Raw genomic sequence first — 16,924 nt, 5'->3', positions numbered from 1 at the left:
CTAAAATTAAAAAAAAAAATAAAATAAAATATATATATATATATATATATATATATATATATATATATATATATATATATATATATATATATATATATATATATATAACATATATATTATGTGATTTATGTGATTATGTGATTATTTACATATATATTATGTGATAACTTTATTATGGTAATATTTCATTTTTAATAGAAAAAATATGTATTTATTCTGCTCATTTATATTTTTCCCTCAAAGCTTTATGACTTAATTCTTATTTGTTTGTTTTTTTCTTTTTATTTAAAATACAAGGCTTTATTCTTGTAATATCATTACTGCATGTTTTAATGGGGAAAAAAATGCGTAAATATTCTCTTAGTTTTTCATTTTTGGTCAAAATATTACGACATTATTTTAGCAATACTAAAACTTTTTTATTTTTTTATTTTTTAAGTATTTTTCTTTTTTTTTTTATACTTTATTTACATAATACCATATAAACATAGAACAGAACATGGCATGGCGAAAACATAATGCTCAAGGTGAGGCAGGAAGAAATTAAATATAAATACATATATAGGTAAGTAAATTAAATAAATAAAAGTAAAGGAATAAACAAGAAGAGAAAATAAAAAATAAAAAATATAAATAAATAAATTAATTAATTAATTAAATTCGTCACACAAGGCTTTAGTCTTCACAGCTTTAGGGTTAGTGCAAAAGTTAAGAGTGTCTAGGTAGGATTTTAAGTAAGATTTAAAGACCACAAGGCTGGGTTTCTGATTGGCAAATTTGCTGGCATGTACATGAAATTTGGCCAATAAGTAAATGAGATTAAGAACAAATGATTTCCGAGTAGGCAGATCAGTAATAAAGAAACCAAATAAAACATCTTTGATTTTGAAGTTAAAAGAAATATGTAGCTTTCTATTTTAAAAAAAGATTGATATCACACCAAAAAATTTGACAAAAGGCACATTCCCAAAACAAATGAGTTAATGTTTCATCCGAATTATGACAAAATGAGCAAAGAGGGTCGACATTGATCTTATACTTAACTAAAGCTGAATTAACTGGATAACACCTGTGTAACAGTTTTAAAGACATCTCTCTCACCTTACTCGAAATAAAAAACTTCCTTGGTAATAACCATACTTTTTCCCATTCCACATCAGAATATAAATTACTCTAGAAAAAAATAGAAGCTGGCTTACAAATTGTATCCCTTTGGATAAGTTCTCTAATGCATTTATTATTAGTTTTTTTTACTCAAGAATGTATCTAAATTTCCTATGTATTATTCTGATTGTGCAATTTGAGGGGTAATGGTTGTCGAAGTTCTACTAGTAGAAGATAGCAAGGTTTTTAAACCTGAAGGGATAGCATCAAACACAATGGCGTATTCTCTTGGGAGTACCGGAATTTTATATTCTAACAAAAATTCACTAGGAGTAAACAACTGACCTTCCTTGCTAAAAAACTGACAGACAAGCAGTATTCCGTTGTCAACCCAATTCTTTAAAAACAATTACTTACGTTTGAAACATACATTCTGGTTATTCCATATATAACATTTGTGAGGGGAAAAATGATGTGTATATACCAAGGACCGACATAAAAGTAACTGTTTATGAAAATTAGAAAGTTTAACAGGAAGCTTTTCTATATTGTAGTTACATCTTAATACAAAGTCAAATCCTCCTAAAGCCTCAAATACATATGTAGAAATAAAGTTCCATAATGAATTTGGGTGTGTTAAGTACTTTTTGACCCATTTAATCTTAAATGTGGAGTGCAGAGTATGAAAATCTAGGACATTGAACCCACCATTACTCCGCTTGTTTATCATTGCATTTTTTGGATTTTTATTTTATTTATTATTATTATTATTATTATTATTATTATTATTATTATTATTATTATTATTATTATTATTATTTATTTATTTATTTATTTATTTATTTATTTATTTATTTATTTATTTACTATTTTTCATCATTACCGTACCGGAAGTTGTGTGCGTAATTTATGCTGCCTTCACTGACCCTCGGAACAAAGAGCCGGATGTAGAGCCTGCCTCATACCGGAAGTGACTGCTTCAGCCAATGGCAGAGCGGAACGCAGCTTTAGCGGGGGATTCAGTCTGGTGTTTGGCGTTTCTGTTCGCGGGAAAAAAAAAAAGACACACCGAGCTCAGGTTACGATCTGACCGATTCTTCCCCAATTTGATCACGAAATTAGGTCACATCGTGTATTAGTAAAACTTAAGGATGCTTTTCCGCTCGGTCGTTGACGGACAAGTTGGCAGACGGAGGCAGAATGGTGAGACAATCTGTGTATTTATCGGTAATATTTAGGTGTTTTGTGGGTCACCGGGGTGGCATTGTGCTACTGATAATCTTTAGCTAATTTTACATTAAGAATAATCCAATATAACCTTATGTATGTGTCGTTTTTCCGCTCTAAACTACCACTAATACTAACGTTAAAGGTGTTTAGCAATGAAAATAGTACTCAAATCCATTACTTTAACAAAAGTACTAATACTAAACTGTGAAATTACACCACTACAGTCACATCTAACTAAGTATTATCAGTGAAATGTACACCAAATGCGTAAAACAGATGTAAAACGGTCTTTGTGAGTGCTTTACTGTAGCTACTATATGGTGTAATTAGACAATCTGATCCATCACCAGTTAAATTCTCATGTAAAGTACAGAAATACTCACTTATTGGTGGTATAGTTTATCCCCAACATTTTACCAGATGGCTACATATGATATAAACAATCAATCCACAAACCCTTAATACTGAGAATAAAACCTCATCAATAATTTACAGAACTTTTAGGATCCTAAACTGGCCTGTGAGTGACCCAGACTTCCAACCTGTACTACATGACTACAGATTTAGACAGTGGTCTAAACATGGTCTACTTTCAAAAGGACAGATGGACAACTTTCAAAATCTTTCTCTCAAATTTGGACTTGGTAAACATGATTTTTTCAGTAAAGGTGATGTTGATAGCTGCAAAAAAATGTATAACAAGGAATTGGGGGAAGATGAACATACCATCAAAGGATCAATGGATAACTACAATCGAGGACATATTTCTAATGGAAAAACTAACACAGAGATTGAGACTACAAGAACCACAAATGAACAAAAAGTGGAAAAAATGGACATTATGTAAGCAAAATAATTGAGAAGACTGTGCTACCCAAACTTATTTATGTTGTTGTGTTTTCTTTTTGTTGTTGTTCTTTTAAAACTAATAAAAATATAAGTTACAAAAAAAAAAAACATGATTTTTTTCAGATATCTCCAACTCCGTGATTACTTTGTAAAGGAAATACAATGTTCTATGACAGAGACTCCCTCTCATCTAATTCAAATACTGGTAGAAGCCTATAAAGGTTCCAGTAACAAAAACATCACTGGTAAAATTAATACAGCTTTCAAATTCAAAAGACAATGAGATATATTTTCACGGAAAAAATCAATGGGAGAGGGACCTGCATGAGAAAATACCAAATGAGAATATGGTCAGAGGGGTGGAAATGTCAGAACTGTACTACAAACTCACTATCATGGAGGGATTTTTGTTGGAAATGTCTGGCCCGTTTCTTTATTACACCTGCACGAAAATCACATTTTTCTGGAGTTCATTTTTCCTGCTGGAGGGAGTGCGGTTCACTCGAGGCAGATCAAGCACATGTATTCTGGTCCTGTCCTGGTATTGTTGGCTTTTGGGGAGAGATGATTAAGTTGATGTATTCAGATTTTGGTGTTCATTTTGATATGTCATTGGCTACTTTGTTTTTTAGCATTCCCCCAGAGGAATTACAGGAAAGTGACATATATTTATTTAGAATACTGCTTGCCGCAGGCGAAAAAGCCATCACCAAATACTGGCTTAAAAAGGACCCTCCCTCAATTTCTTTGGTGATAAAAATTGTCAACTAAATCCATTTAATGGAAATGATGACATACAGTCTCCGCCTACAACAGCATAAGGGTGTAAAGCACTGGAAAAAATGGGACTCTTTCATTCAATCTGTGGACAGTAAACAGTACGTAAATGTCTGAATGTACCTGTGCCCTGTGTTTCTTTTTGTTTTGTATTTTATATTAAAAAAATAAAAATAAAGTGCAAAAAATTTTTTACAAAACTTAAAGCTTTCAGTTTTGATGGTAGGAACTCCATTCTTCCGTTGAACATGCTAGGAATAACTACTGGTAATTAATAAACGAAAATATAACATTGAGAAACAGCTTTTGTTGGTTTATTTTTCCTTTAAACTGTTGAACAGAATTTGTCATCCTGATCGCTGGGATATTGTGATAAGACATTTTTCTTATAAGCTAAATAAATAATGTAGAAAATAATGGTAGTATCTCTAAATATATAGTATCTAATCATGTATTATTCTCCATTTCCAGCCCTCCCTGTTAACTCCCTGCCCAGGTATCCTCTGAGCTCCCTGCTACCAGGCTTCCAGTGTGTCCGACATGATGAATACATCTCCTACGGGAACCTGGGAGATACAGTGCCCCCGTTTGGATTAGCCTTCTCCTCTGGTAATCCTTCTATTACAGGCTGTTTTTTTCATTAGATGATGGACAACAGAGCTCTGGACTGTTTTCATGTATTAATCTGACTGATACATTCGTGTTCTCCCTTGTGTCTTCAGCCACGAACCTGCAGAACATCCTCACTGTTGCAAATGAAGAAGGCATCGTTAGAATCTACAACACGGAGAGCCGAGAAAATGTGCTTCTTAAAGGTATGCACGTCTAGATTGTTCTCTTTTCTCATTATTAAACATCACAGGGGAGTATCAGTGGGTGATAGTGTGTGAACTTCTGCAGAGTGGCTGGCTCATGAGAATGCTGTGTTTGACATCGCCTGGGTTCCGGGAGAGCCTCAGTTGGTATGTACAGTCCATCTTTAGTTTTTTTTTTACATTTGTCTAATTCGTTGCATCTCTGTGACGTTGACTTACAATGTAATTAAAACATTTATGGTAAAATTATCCAGTTGTATCTTAATTGGACATGTGTCATCAGTTATATGACAACTACAAGCCATAGTTTTGCTGGTTTGCAATTTTTTTTTTTCTCCATTGGTCTGAATGTAAGAAAACATTCAAATATGGGAAAATATTGGTTTGTTTGTAAACGGCACTAAAATCCATGCATTTTCTCACACTTTACACATTGTTCTAAACTCTGTTAAGTAGTCTGTATGTGGGTCTTTCCATGAAACTGGGTTTATTTTGGTATCAGCATTTTAGACCCAATAATAAAAGAGAAATTTAGACATATTCCCCCCAGGATGTACCTAATGATGACCTCAGATAAATGCAAAAAAATTAAACTCTTGCTCTGAGCCATCCCAAAATTAATGAATTTTTAATAACCAAAATTGGGACATGAAAAGGTACCTAGGTGTCAGTGCATTTGATCTGGAAAACACCGCTTGAAATGGTCTTATATACTAAATAAAGACACTGTGTTAAATGTGATGATCCTAGTGGTTTTTCTAATGCAAACATGCAGGTTTTTCATGAATCGGCAGTCTCATTCCAGGTTTCGTGTGTAACCCACTCGTGTTACATGCAGAACCTGCCCATTTAAACACAAATAAATCGCAAGTGATTTTGCAACAGCGGTCATTTTTGTGAAACACTCTGCCTCGCATATTTTCTTCGATTCCCAAAATGTACCTGTGAGGCAATAAAAAGACATTCAAAAAAATAGTAGCACGTTATTTTTGTGTCCTTTTTACCTTTTTGTATGCACACGTCAAATAAAATGTGTTTTATCTGAAAAATAGTTTCTCTTTTATCTCAGTAAATATTTATTTCTAAAATAGTCCCAAAGTGCTTCCAAATTTGCTTCATAACATTAGTCTACATCTGGTTTGAATTTTTAGCCCCCATGTCCTGCTTTTAGTTTCCAGTTTCATAGAAGTACCCATATACATGTTGCTTCATGCTCAAATATGCCGTCCATCAAATTGCATGGAAAATGCGCTCATTATGTGTTTTTTTTAATGCCTTAATAGGAAAATAATCCAGACTGTTATACTTAATGCATGAAGACTTTAATATTTGGTCCTGACAAATATATTTCAACTCTTATTTTGCTTATTCTTGCTTATGTTTCCTTTTGATGTTTGTATAATTGCATAGAAAATAGTGGTTTATGATTCTTTTTGATTAAAGCCTTGACCATCCTATGTGATTGTTTTCAGGTGACTGCTGCTGGTGACCAAATGGCTCGGCTTTGGGATGTGAAGTCAGGGGAACTGTTGGGCAGCTTCAAGGGTCACCTCTGCAGCCTCAAGTCTGTTGCATTCACACCAGAAGAGAAAGGTATGCAAGAATATTTACTGAGCAGAAGTACAGGGGTTGGACAAAATAATGGAAACACCTTCACCTCAAGATGATAATGCCCCAATCCATACAGCTAGAACTGTTAAAGAATGGCATGAGGAACATTCTAATGAAGTTGAGCATCTCGTATGGCCGGCACAGTCCCCAGACCTCAACATTATTGAGCATTTATGGTCAGTTTTAGAGATTCAAGTAAGACGTCGATTTCCACCGCCATCGTCTCTAAAAGAGTTGGAGGGTATTCTAACTTAAGAATGGCTTAAAATTCCTTTGGAAACAATTCACAAGTTGTATGAATCAATACCTCGGAGAATTGAGGCTGTAATTGCTGCAAAAGGCAGACCTACACCATATTAAATTATATTTTGTTGATTTTTTAAGGTGTTTCCATTATTTTGTCCAACCCCTGTATTACTGAGAGAATTAATGTTTTCTGTAGTTGCTTACAAGTTTCAACTGAATGATGGGTTATAAAACATAGCTTCAACTGATTTTATTTTTAAGCAACTATACCATTTGGAAGGCAAGTAAACATCTGGGAAATGCATTTGGAGAAATTAATAATCAAGTACATTATGCAACTGCAAATCAGGTGACATTTCCATTTAAATGTGATATCTGTTATGCTAATATAGCTTTTTTTGTGCTTTTTTTCAATAGCTGTTTTCTGTACTGGAGCCAGAGATGGAAATATTATGGTCTGGGACACCAGGTGCAGCAAAAAAGGTATTGATTTCATTTTAATATTGAGCAGGACATTCAATCTTTATAAACTGATACAATCATAATGTGATTTTCGGACCATATATAGACAGTATGAGCTTGTTCTGTTTAGTGTACTGTATTTATCAGTGTTTAATGGAGTGTACGTCTGTCAGATGGTTTCTACAAACAGGTCAAACAGATCAGTGGAGCCCACAACAAAGCAGAGACAACTCTCCCATCTAAGACAAAGAAAAGGCGAAACGGAGCACGTGGCATGGCTCCCAGTGTGGTGGGTTTCTTTACTGTTTAAATATTTCAAACAAACAAAAGTAAAAACAAAAAAGAATGTTCAAGTCAGACATGGTGTATATGAAAGCTGGGTAAAATAAACATCTCGTCATCATCTTTTTGGCTGTAATTAGCAAGATTTTCTAAATATTTGAGCTAAAATATTACTAAGTGTTTTCCAATGACCAATGCTAACTATTTAGAAAGTAAAGAGGCCGGCTATCATTATATACTGATAATGTAAATGCATCAGCAATGCATAAAAAAAAAAAAAAAAAGATTAACAAGTGGTGCCAGGCACAACAGACCCCGCCCCTCGCTTGTATTTTGTTTTATTTTAGCATCGATCAGCTGATGTCATCATGTCTATACGTGTAGTGATGTCAGCATATCAATTGCCTCTATATACTGTACGTGTCAAGTTTGGCGTAAATTGAAACAAAATTCATGTTTTTATAGACATGTGAAATTTTGCCCATTATAAGCAAATGGAAGAAGAAAAAAGAAGTTGAAAATTCATGAAAAATTTGAACTTTGACCTACTTTTCCTAAAATATAATCACATCTATTCTGGGTCACTAACAATCTATAAACCCAATTAGTATGAATTCAACCAATAGTTTTGCTGTGACAGACATGTGATATTTCGCCCATTACAAGTAAATTGGGGAAAAAAAGATTTAAAAAATTTAAACTTTGACCTGTTTTTCCCAAAATGTAATGTACAGCTGTTTTTATGTCTTCCTAATCTATTCTTCTATTTTTAGTCTATCATTTTGCTTTTTAATCTTCTGTATGACACTGTTTTTTAATTGTACAGCTGCTTTATGTCTTTAATCTATTCTTGTATTTTATTTTTATTTTTTATTCATTTTTTTAATTTTTGGTTTTTTTTCCTGTAAGTCGCTTCGGAAAAAAGCATCTGCCAAATGCATAAATGTAAATGTAATGACATCTATTCTGGGTCACTGGCAATCTATAAACCAAATTTGTTATGAATTCAACCAATAGTTTTGCTGCTACAGACATTTGAAGTTTTGCTCATTACAAGTAAATAGGGGGGAGAAAAAAAATAATTAAAAAATGTATAAAAAATTGAAACTTTGACCTATTGTTCCCAAAATGTAATTAGATCTATTCTGGGTCACTGGTAATCTATAAACCAAATTTGGTATGAATTTAACCAATAGTTTTGCTGCTGCGGGGTAAGAAATTAATTCATCAGGTGTAGAAACAGTGTAGACTTTAGTGTTCTTGTCTTTTGTTCAGGATACACAGCAGAGCGTCACAGTGGTCGTGTTTCGGGATCAACACACCCTCATCTCCTCTGGGGCTGTCGATGGGTAAGAAACATCAGAGACCAGAAGCATCTACTGACTCTCAGAATATACTTGCATGTTTGTTAATTTCTTCCACGTATTTCCCTGAACCAGAGTCATCAAGATGTGGGATCTGAGGAAGAACTACACAGCGCTCCGTCAGGATCCTGTTGCTCTGCAGACGTTTCCGTATCCAGGCTCCTGCATGCGTATGCGCCTTGGTCAGTTCTGCTCCAATCCATGGTCATCAGGCTGATATTCAAACAAAATGACATTTACTGAACATTTCGCTTGTGTTACAGGTTATTCTGGACTCGTTCTGGATTCCACAAGATCAAATGTCATGTGTAACTGCACTGATGATAACATCTACATGTTCAACGTCAGCGGAATAAAAACTTCTCCAGGTAAATATGTTGTTTGTTACAAATGTGTTCCATTTCCATTGTGTTTCACTAGATGGGGCTGCAAACTCTTAGTACAGATGTATTTTGCTGTTGGGATCAGGGGGAACTGATGGTGAAGCAACAGGAGTTTGGACAAATTTATGATGAAATGCAGGGAACTTTTTATGTCTATGCATGTTTGTTTGTTTTTTTAACCCATGAAGACCCAGTGCTACTTTTGTGCCAGTTCCCAAATGAATTTTTCTCTTCATTTGAACCTTTCTTAAATGATTTATCACCATTTATTATGACATTATGCTCTGTATTGTGTGCTTTTTTGTGACAATCATGTATTTTCATGTAATTAATTGTCTGATGTAGAGCAGGCACGTCAAACTCATTCTAGTTCAGGGGCCACATTAAGCCAAATTTGATCTGAAGTGGGCCGGACCAGTGAAATAATAACAGAATAATATAGAAATAATGTCAAGTCCAAACTTTCTTCTATGTTTTAGAGCAAAAACAGTAAAATTATGCGATGAAAATGTTTACATCTACCAACTATCCTTTAAAACAATGTGAATAACATGAACAAACTGAAATTTCTTAAGAAAACTAAGTGCAATTTTAACAATATTATGTCTCAGTTGATCATTTACACATGTAAATTACAATTTACAGATCACAGTGGATCAACAAATACACAAAACATTTAATAACAGGCAGAATATTGTTAAAATTACACTTCAGACATTTCAAAATGTTTTTATTCATTCAGGTTATTCGTGTTTTTGTGAAATGTTCGTTTGTATTAGTGTAAATACAGTAAAATGACATAAAAATTTTTACATTAACAAGGAGAAAAAATTGGAGTTGTAAGTATTTATAGGTTATTATGATAGTATTTTACTGATCCAACCCACCTGAAATTAAATTTTCTGTTTGTGGAACCTGAACTAAAATGATTAATATCTTCAGTGTAATTTTTGCATTTCATAAATTCATCCCAGGGGCCAGACTGGACCCTTTGGCGGGCCGGATTTGGCCCCCGGGCCACATGTTTGACACCTGTGATGTAGAGGTTCATAAACTCTCAGAGTAAAGTTGAGGGTTACTGAAGAAAAAGGGACTTTTTCAGCAAATATATCATTAACTGAACATAAAACAAGCATCTCCATCCACTGTCATTGATCCAACTCCATGACTTTTACTGGTGAATCAGTGTTGAAGAAGATGACGGTGTCTCTACATTCACTACGGAGCCTTTGAATGTCCAAATGGGTCACACCTGATGACCATGAAAAGATGACAAACGGCATTTTACACCAATTATTAGACAGGATTAGTGGATCAACAGGTATTAAACAGTTTACATCAGCAGATGGTTTGTGTCACTGGTGGCTTTTTTGGTCTTTATGGGTTAAATCCATTTTTAACACATACAGCAGTCAAACATGCCTCAAACCAACAAGAGTCTCCACAATATATGAAAATGAATAAAATGAAAACAAAAACATGCAAATAACATTGAAAATTAGACATACCTAAATAAATATATAAACAAACTAAGTAGATATATGATGAATAATATAAAAATACAGTAGCTCATGCGTGTGACGTGACAGAACCATTGCTTTCTGGAGATAAGAAAGTCAGTGTTTCTGTAGGAGTCAATGCACGACGCTTTTAAATCAGAGCTGTCTTTTTCTTCACAGTGGCTGTTTTCAGCGGCCACCAGAACTCCTCCTTCTATATAAAGTCCTCCATTAGCCCTGATGATCAGTTTTTGGCCAGTGGTTCAAGTGACAATCACGCATACATCTGGAAGGTCTGGTCTCTCCGTTTTATTTCACCATAATATAACAGAACCTCGATTTGTGTTCCCAGCATGCAGTAACAATGATTGTTTCGATACTGCATTTTAGATATCTGATCCTAAACGTCCTCCCATGATGCTCCAAGGTCATAGCGAGGAAGTTACATCTGCAGCGTGGTGCCCGACAGACTTCACAAAGGTATGACGACAAATATGCATTTTATTGTCATGTGGTGTTTTTAGATGGTTTCAACTGTAAGACAAAATAAAATACATCTAGTGCAGATCTTTCTGTGTGTCTGAGTCCTTTTTAAAAAACACAGAATGATAGATTTTTACTCTGTATAATCCCACTTTCCTTCTCTGTAGATCGCTTCCTGTTCTGACGACCACACTATACGGCTCTGGCGGCTTCATCGGGAAATGGATGGAGGCCAGTCCTCTGTGGGAGAGGCCAACCTTGTCGGCTGGACACGTCCGAAGTCTCCATCCAGTTAGTATTTTAACTTCTCTACCTTGAAAATGCCTGCCTTGGACTACCCCATAATCATATCCCCAATATTTTTACTCCTCTATATATTCATGTATGGGTAAAACTCCAAAAACATGCTTTAATTTTCCAACCGAGTTGAATATTTGGACTCGTATGTCAGTGTACATCCAAAAAAGTAGATCCATGCTGCTTTTTTGTCAGCTCAAGCTTTACATTTTCAAACAAATCTAAGAACTAAGAGGAAAAAATGTAGCTTGACCAGTTCCTCAGACTGCATCAAACAAAACATCAAACTAGCTTCATTTATCATTTTATGGATTTAGTTTGTATTTGGCAAATACCAGGTTCATAATAATTCATACTCGACATTTACGATGTACTTTATGCTGTTTGCTCCATTCTCTCAGGTCTATGACATTATTTTCCTTTAGCAAATATGGGTTCCACATACAGTCTCGGAAAAAAATATTAGACCACCCTTGTTTTCTTCAATTTCTTGTTCATTTTAATGCCTGGTACAACTAAAGGTACATTTGTTTGGACAAATATAATGATAACAAAAATAGCTCATAGTAGTTTAATTTCAGAGCTGATATCTATCCATTTTCCATGTTTTCTTGATAATAACCAAAATCACTTCAGTTCTTACATCAATATCTATGGCATTGTACTGACAAAAACAGTGCTTTTAGACATTCCATGTTTTCTTTTCTGTCTGTTTTAGTCACATGATACACACAGGAGTTAGTACTTCATTGCATGACCATTGTTTTTGGTGACTTTTGATGGTCTAATAATTTTTTCCGCAACTGTATTTCCAACTTGTGTACCTGCATCATTACCCAAACAAATGACTGAGCAAGAACATTAAGTACATATCAAGCAAAAATAATTTCTATTGCCAGTTCACTCGTTCATTTCATATCTGTACTTTTCCTATAACTGTCTTGCTGATATAGTTGTTGTTGTTGTTGATGATGGTGATGAAATTCTTTATTCAGTTATCACATAATACAACCATCGTCAACACTACAAACATTACCAACAGGTTAGTGACTGAAAAGACACAGACAGAAGCAGAATGCTTATATTAATGCCTGTCCTACACAACAAATTCAGTTACCCAGCTTTCAATATAGGAAAAAGAAAAAAACAACAATGCATACAACCAAACAACCAAGCAAAAACCTTTCCTATGTTGCTGTATTATTTTGTAAATGTGAAAGAACTTTATGTTGATTGTTTTCCTGCAGAGTGTAATTCAGTGTATTAGTGGTGACATCTGAACTAATGGAGACTTTTGTTGTAAATTAGGGCCATTAATCCAGGCTGAGACAACCCCTGCTAAGAACCAGAGAACACAGAGCCTTGGCGGACTGGCCTCGCCCCAGCTCGCTGCCTGTGCTCCCAGCGGTGCAGCTCTGCCTCTGCCTTCCAGCACCACCTCGCCCTTGCAGTCTCAGGATCCCAAAGCGGCCGCTGTTCGGCAGAGAACACCGTCATCCATCAAACAGTGGTTGTCCCCCAGCCACGGATCCCCCGGTCATGTAAGCCCTGCTGTCCGGACGGCGCTGAGCCCCCGTCCTCAGAGTCCACCGAGCAGCAACTCATCGCCCACAGAGAGACGAGCCAAACGCCGACTGGACACGGGTGGCGGTGTGCGTCAGTGTTGTGAAAAAGCAGAGCAGTGTGAGTGTGTTACTGAATTGCTCCCTGAGGCAAAGAGAGGCAGGGTGCTGTCAGGGATCTGCTGTCCTGCCCAGGAGGACCAGGTCCAAACGGACTGTCACACAGAGGACAAACGAGCCTCACCAAGACAGACCGGCAAAGAGAACTGCTCTCCTGGAGCAAAGGACTGGTTGTCAGTGATGGGCCAAAAGATGAGGAAAGGTCAAGGAGGTCTGAGTTTTCCCAGAAGCCCCAGTGCTTCCAAGAGACAAGAGGGCAAGACACCAGCTTCTCCGGTAAGAAAACAAACATCTTTAGAAGTATATTTATGACACAGTCATGATAAATTATTAGACCACCCCTATTTTCTTCAATTTCTTGTTCATTTTAATGCCTGGTACAACTAAAAGTACATTTGTTTGGACAAATATAATGAAAGTAGATCCATTCTGCTTTTTCGTCAGCTCATGCTTTACATTTTCAAATAAATCTAAGAACTATGAGGAAAAAATGTAGCTTGACCAGTTCCTCAGACTGCATCAAACAAAACATCAAACTAGCTTCATTTATCATTTTATGGATTTAGTTTGTATTTGGCAAATACCAAGTTCAGATTAAGACTAATTCATACTTGACATTTACGATGTACTTTATGCTCTTTGCTCCATTCTCTCTGGTCTATGACAATTTTATTTTCCTTTAGCAAATATGGGTTCCACATATAGTCGCGCGCAGAAAATATTATCAGACCACCCTTGTTTTCTTCAATTTCTTGTTCATTTTAATGCCTGGTACAACGAAAGGTACATTTGTTTGGATAATTATAATGATAACAACAAAAATAGCTCATAAGAGTTTAATTTCAGAGCTGATATCTATCCATTCTCCATGGTTTTCTTGATAATAACCAAAATCACTCCAGTTCTTACGTCAGTAGCTATGGCATTGTACTGACAAAAACAGTGCTTTTAGGCATTCCATGTTTTCTTTTCTGTCTGTTTTAGTCACATGATACACACAGGAGTTAGTACTTGATTGCATGACCATTGTTTTGATGACTTTTGATGGTCTAATAATTTTTTCCACGACTGTATTTTCATTGATTACTGAATGGGCAAACATATGCAGTTAGCCTTTTTCTGAATTTTTCTCATTTAATCCATAAAGACCCAAACAGCCACTAGGGACCAAAACCAACTACTGATGCAAAATATCTATTTTCTGTTGATCCACTAATCTCATAAATCCATGTAGATAATTGGTGTAAAATACAGTTTGTCATCTCTTCATAGTCATCAGATATGACCCATTTAGACGTTCAGAGGCTTCATAGTGAACGTGGAAACACCGTCATCTTCTACAACATTGATTCGCCAGTAAAACCCATGGAGTTGGATCAGTAACTGGATGGAGAAGCTTGGTTGCTCTTCAGTTAATGACATATTTTACTGAAAAAAGTCACTTTTTCTTCAGTTTTTTCTGTTTTTGAGATAATATCCCTCAACTTTTATTTGTGCTTTATTTAACATCTGCATGATCAGTAAATTACATATTGAAAAATACCTGATTTTCCCTTAAAAATGCAAAATACAGAACATAATATTAGAATAAATGGTGAGAAATCACTTAAGAGAGGTTAAAAATACAGACAAAAGTACACACAAAACTAGCATTGGGTCTTTATGGGTTAATGCCGCTAGTATAATATAAGCCTAACAGTTGTTTACAGATACATATACAGTTAATGAAGAACAACCATTTATTGGCAATGAACACTACATCTGCTTTTGCCTTTTTAAGCTTTGAACAAAAAAAAAAAAAGATCCACAAAGAATTACCTAAAATAGAAGCTAAATACCTTCAAATGACATCATTAAAAGAACCAGACAAATCTTTTATAATAGAAAACAAAATAGCAACAGTAATGACAGTATGGCATTAATTGTAGCTGTTTATATGAAAGTCAACAGAAGAGGAGGATTATCACGATTATGCAAAATAATTGCGGTTTGCTGAAATACTCATAATTAGGCATTTTAATATTTGTAATTATTTTGAAGACCCAGCACACAAACATCGGCTTCTGAAGTATTTATTTATTTTTGTGTTTTTCTTTCCACACTCACTGTCTATTCTTCATTGGAGCTTCTTCTATAGAATGCGAAGGACAAAGACAAATGATCTGCAAAGGTTCTTTCATCCAAAATGTTAATAAATGTCTATTTTCCACACAGTGTGAATATAGACTGTTTTGGCTGTACAATAAAGCCTATTGTGTTCTAAGGAAATTCTCTTCAAATTTCATTAAGATGATGATGTAGGGTAATAAGAAATATTTGTTATTTTTTTGACTGTGTTGATTGATGTCTTGCTTTCACCTTTATGGAATGTAACTCATCTAGAAATGCATGCTTCACCAGATAATTACAGCATTACAATCCAAATACTCAGACCTGAGAAAATGTAGTTTTGTGATTGAGGTTTTGTTCTTATCGGTTCTAATGTTTACACGCTTGAACCTTTGTGGCCACTAATGTGTGTACTGACGTTGACCTTGTTCCACCTCTTGTTTTTCAGACCACCCGTTCACCACATACCATGAAGAAAATCTCCACATATTTCACAAAAAGGACTGTGGAGTGACCTACCCAGCGCTCTCCAGATGATTTTTTTACTTGTTTAAAATTCTACCTTTTTATTCAGAGTAATTTTAATCAGCATTCACCTATGTCCAAGTTATTTGACTTTTTGAACTTGGACTGCACAGAGACTGACAGAATAGATTGTTCTGAATATTTAATGCTGTTTTCACATCCTGAGAGGCTGTTTTTTGTATTTGAATTGTCTGATAGGTTTTGCAGTTGCCTCCTACACAGTTTCTTGATGCTGTGCAAAATCTAAAGTTGAAAGTTACAGCTGAATGTCACTGACTGAATCTATGATTTTTCTCAAACCTAACAACTCAGAGATGCCTGAGATTTTTTGGGGGGATTTATATACTACAAATACTTCACTAAAATGGAAATCATCACCAGATCTGTAACTGCCTTGAACTCTTGTCCTGTCTGTTACTTGTATGAAATCTTAAAACTGTGACTTTCTGTGAGTAAGTGCTTGTTGTTTGTATGTACAAAATTACCAGTGATGTTTGCTTGGTTCCTTTTGTATTTAATTAACTGTTGCTGTCAGATTTTTATTAAACCGAGACATTTTTTCCCATGTGTGCCTTGTTAATTTTGAAAAAAAGCTCTCAGGCGTTACAATTATAAATTAACTCAAAATAAAAATGAAGACTAGCAGAAAGTCTTAAGGGCAAACCTAATTTTATGTGTTCATATGTTTGTATGTTGGTATTTACCACATTACGTAGTTAAGTCACAGATAGTATAATGACGTGATCTTTAACTTTCAGTAGATTCAAGTTTATATGTGTCCTCTTTTTTCCCCTCTAAAATGTATTCTCTTATAGCTATCGGCATTAGATGACCTCAACTTAGAAATATTGCTAACAAAAAGCGACAGATGTTTAGCTTACCCAATACACATTTTTTCTGAGATCACAATTTTATTAAAAAAAATAAATAAAATTGCCAACACTCACAAAAGTTGAAAGTGTTTATGTGCTGCTCAATCTATACCAAAGCACCCTAAATGACTGTTTTGAAGGTACCTGCTTTAACTCCATCTCATAAAAACTCACTACAGTTTTTTTTTTAATTCAAGAATGTGTTTCTTATTCAATAATAGAACGTACAAAAATATGAATATATCCAATCCAACTTTATTTGTAAAGCACTTTAAAACAACCACAGTGGACCAAAGTGCTGTACAGAAGAATAAATAAACAAAAGAAAAGGGTA

General features: G+C 34.9%; 1 protein-coding gene across 1 annotated transcript; it reads left to right on the top strand.

The window, feature by feature from the left end:
• Positions 1-2,170: 2,170 nt before the first annotated feature.
• On the top strand, positions 2,171-16,281 carry dtl (denticleless E3 ubiquitin protein ligase adapter). Its single transcript, XM_030127794.1, has 15 exons — positions 2,171-2,307; positions 4,432-4,569; positions 4,683-4,775; positions 4,861-4,922; positions 6,248-6,368; positions 7,050-7,115; positions 7,268-7,383; positions 8,652-8,725; positions 8,816-8,922; positions 9,004-9,108; positions 10,803-10,915; positions 11,013-11,102; positions 11,273-11,396; positions 12,711-13,360; positions 15,642-16,281. Exons 1-15 carry the CDS (start codon positions 2,256-2,258, stop codon positions 15,705-15,707), a joined length of 1,977 nt encoding a protein of 658 aa, XP_029983654.1. The 5' UTR covers positions 2,171-2,255; the 3' UTR covers positions 15,708-16,281.
• Positions 16,282-16,924: the final 643 nt, after the last annotated feature.

Source organism: Sphaeramia orbicularis, chromosome 24, assembly GCF_902148855.1.
Source record: "Sphaeramia orbicularis chromosome 24, fSphaOr1.1, whole genome shotgun sequence".
Classification (NCBI taxonomy): domain Eukaryota; kingdom Metazoa; phylum Chordata; class Actinopteri; order Kurtiformes; family Apogonidae; genus Sphaeramia; species Sphaeramia orbicularis.
This window is presented reverse-complemented; position numbering and strand designations above follow the sequence as displayed.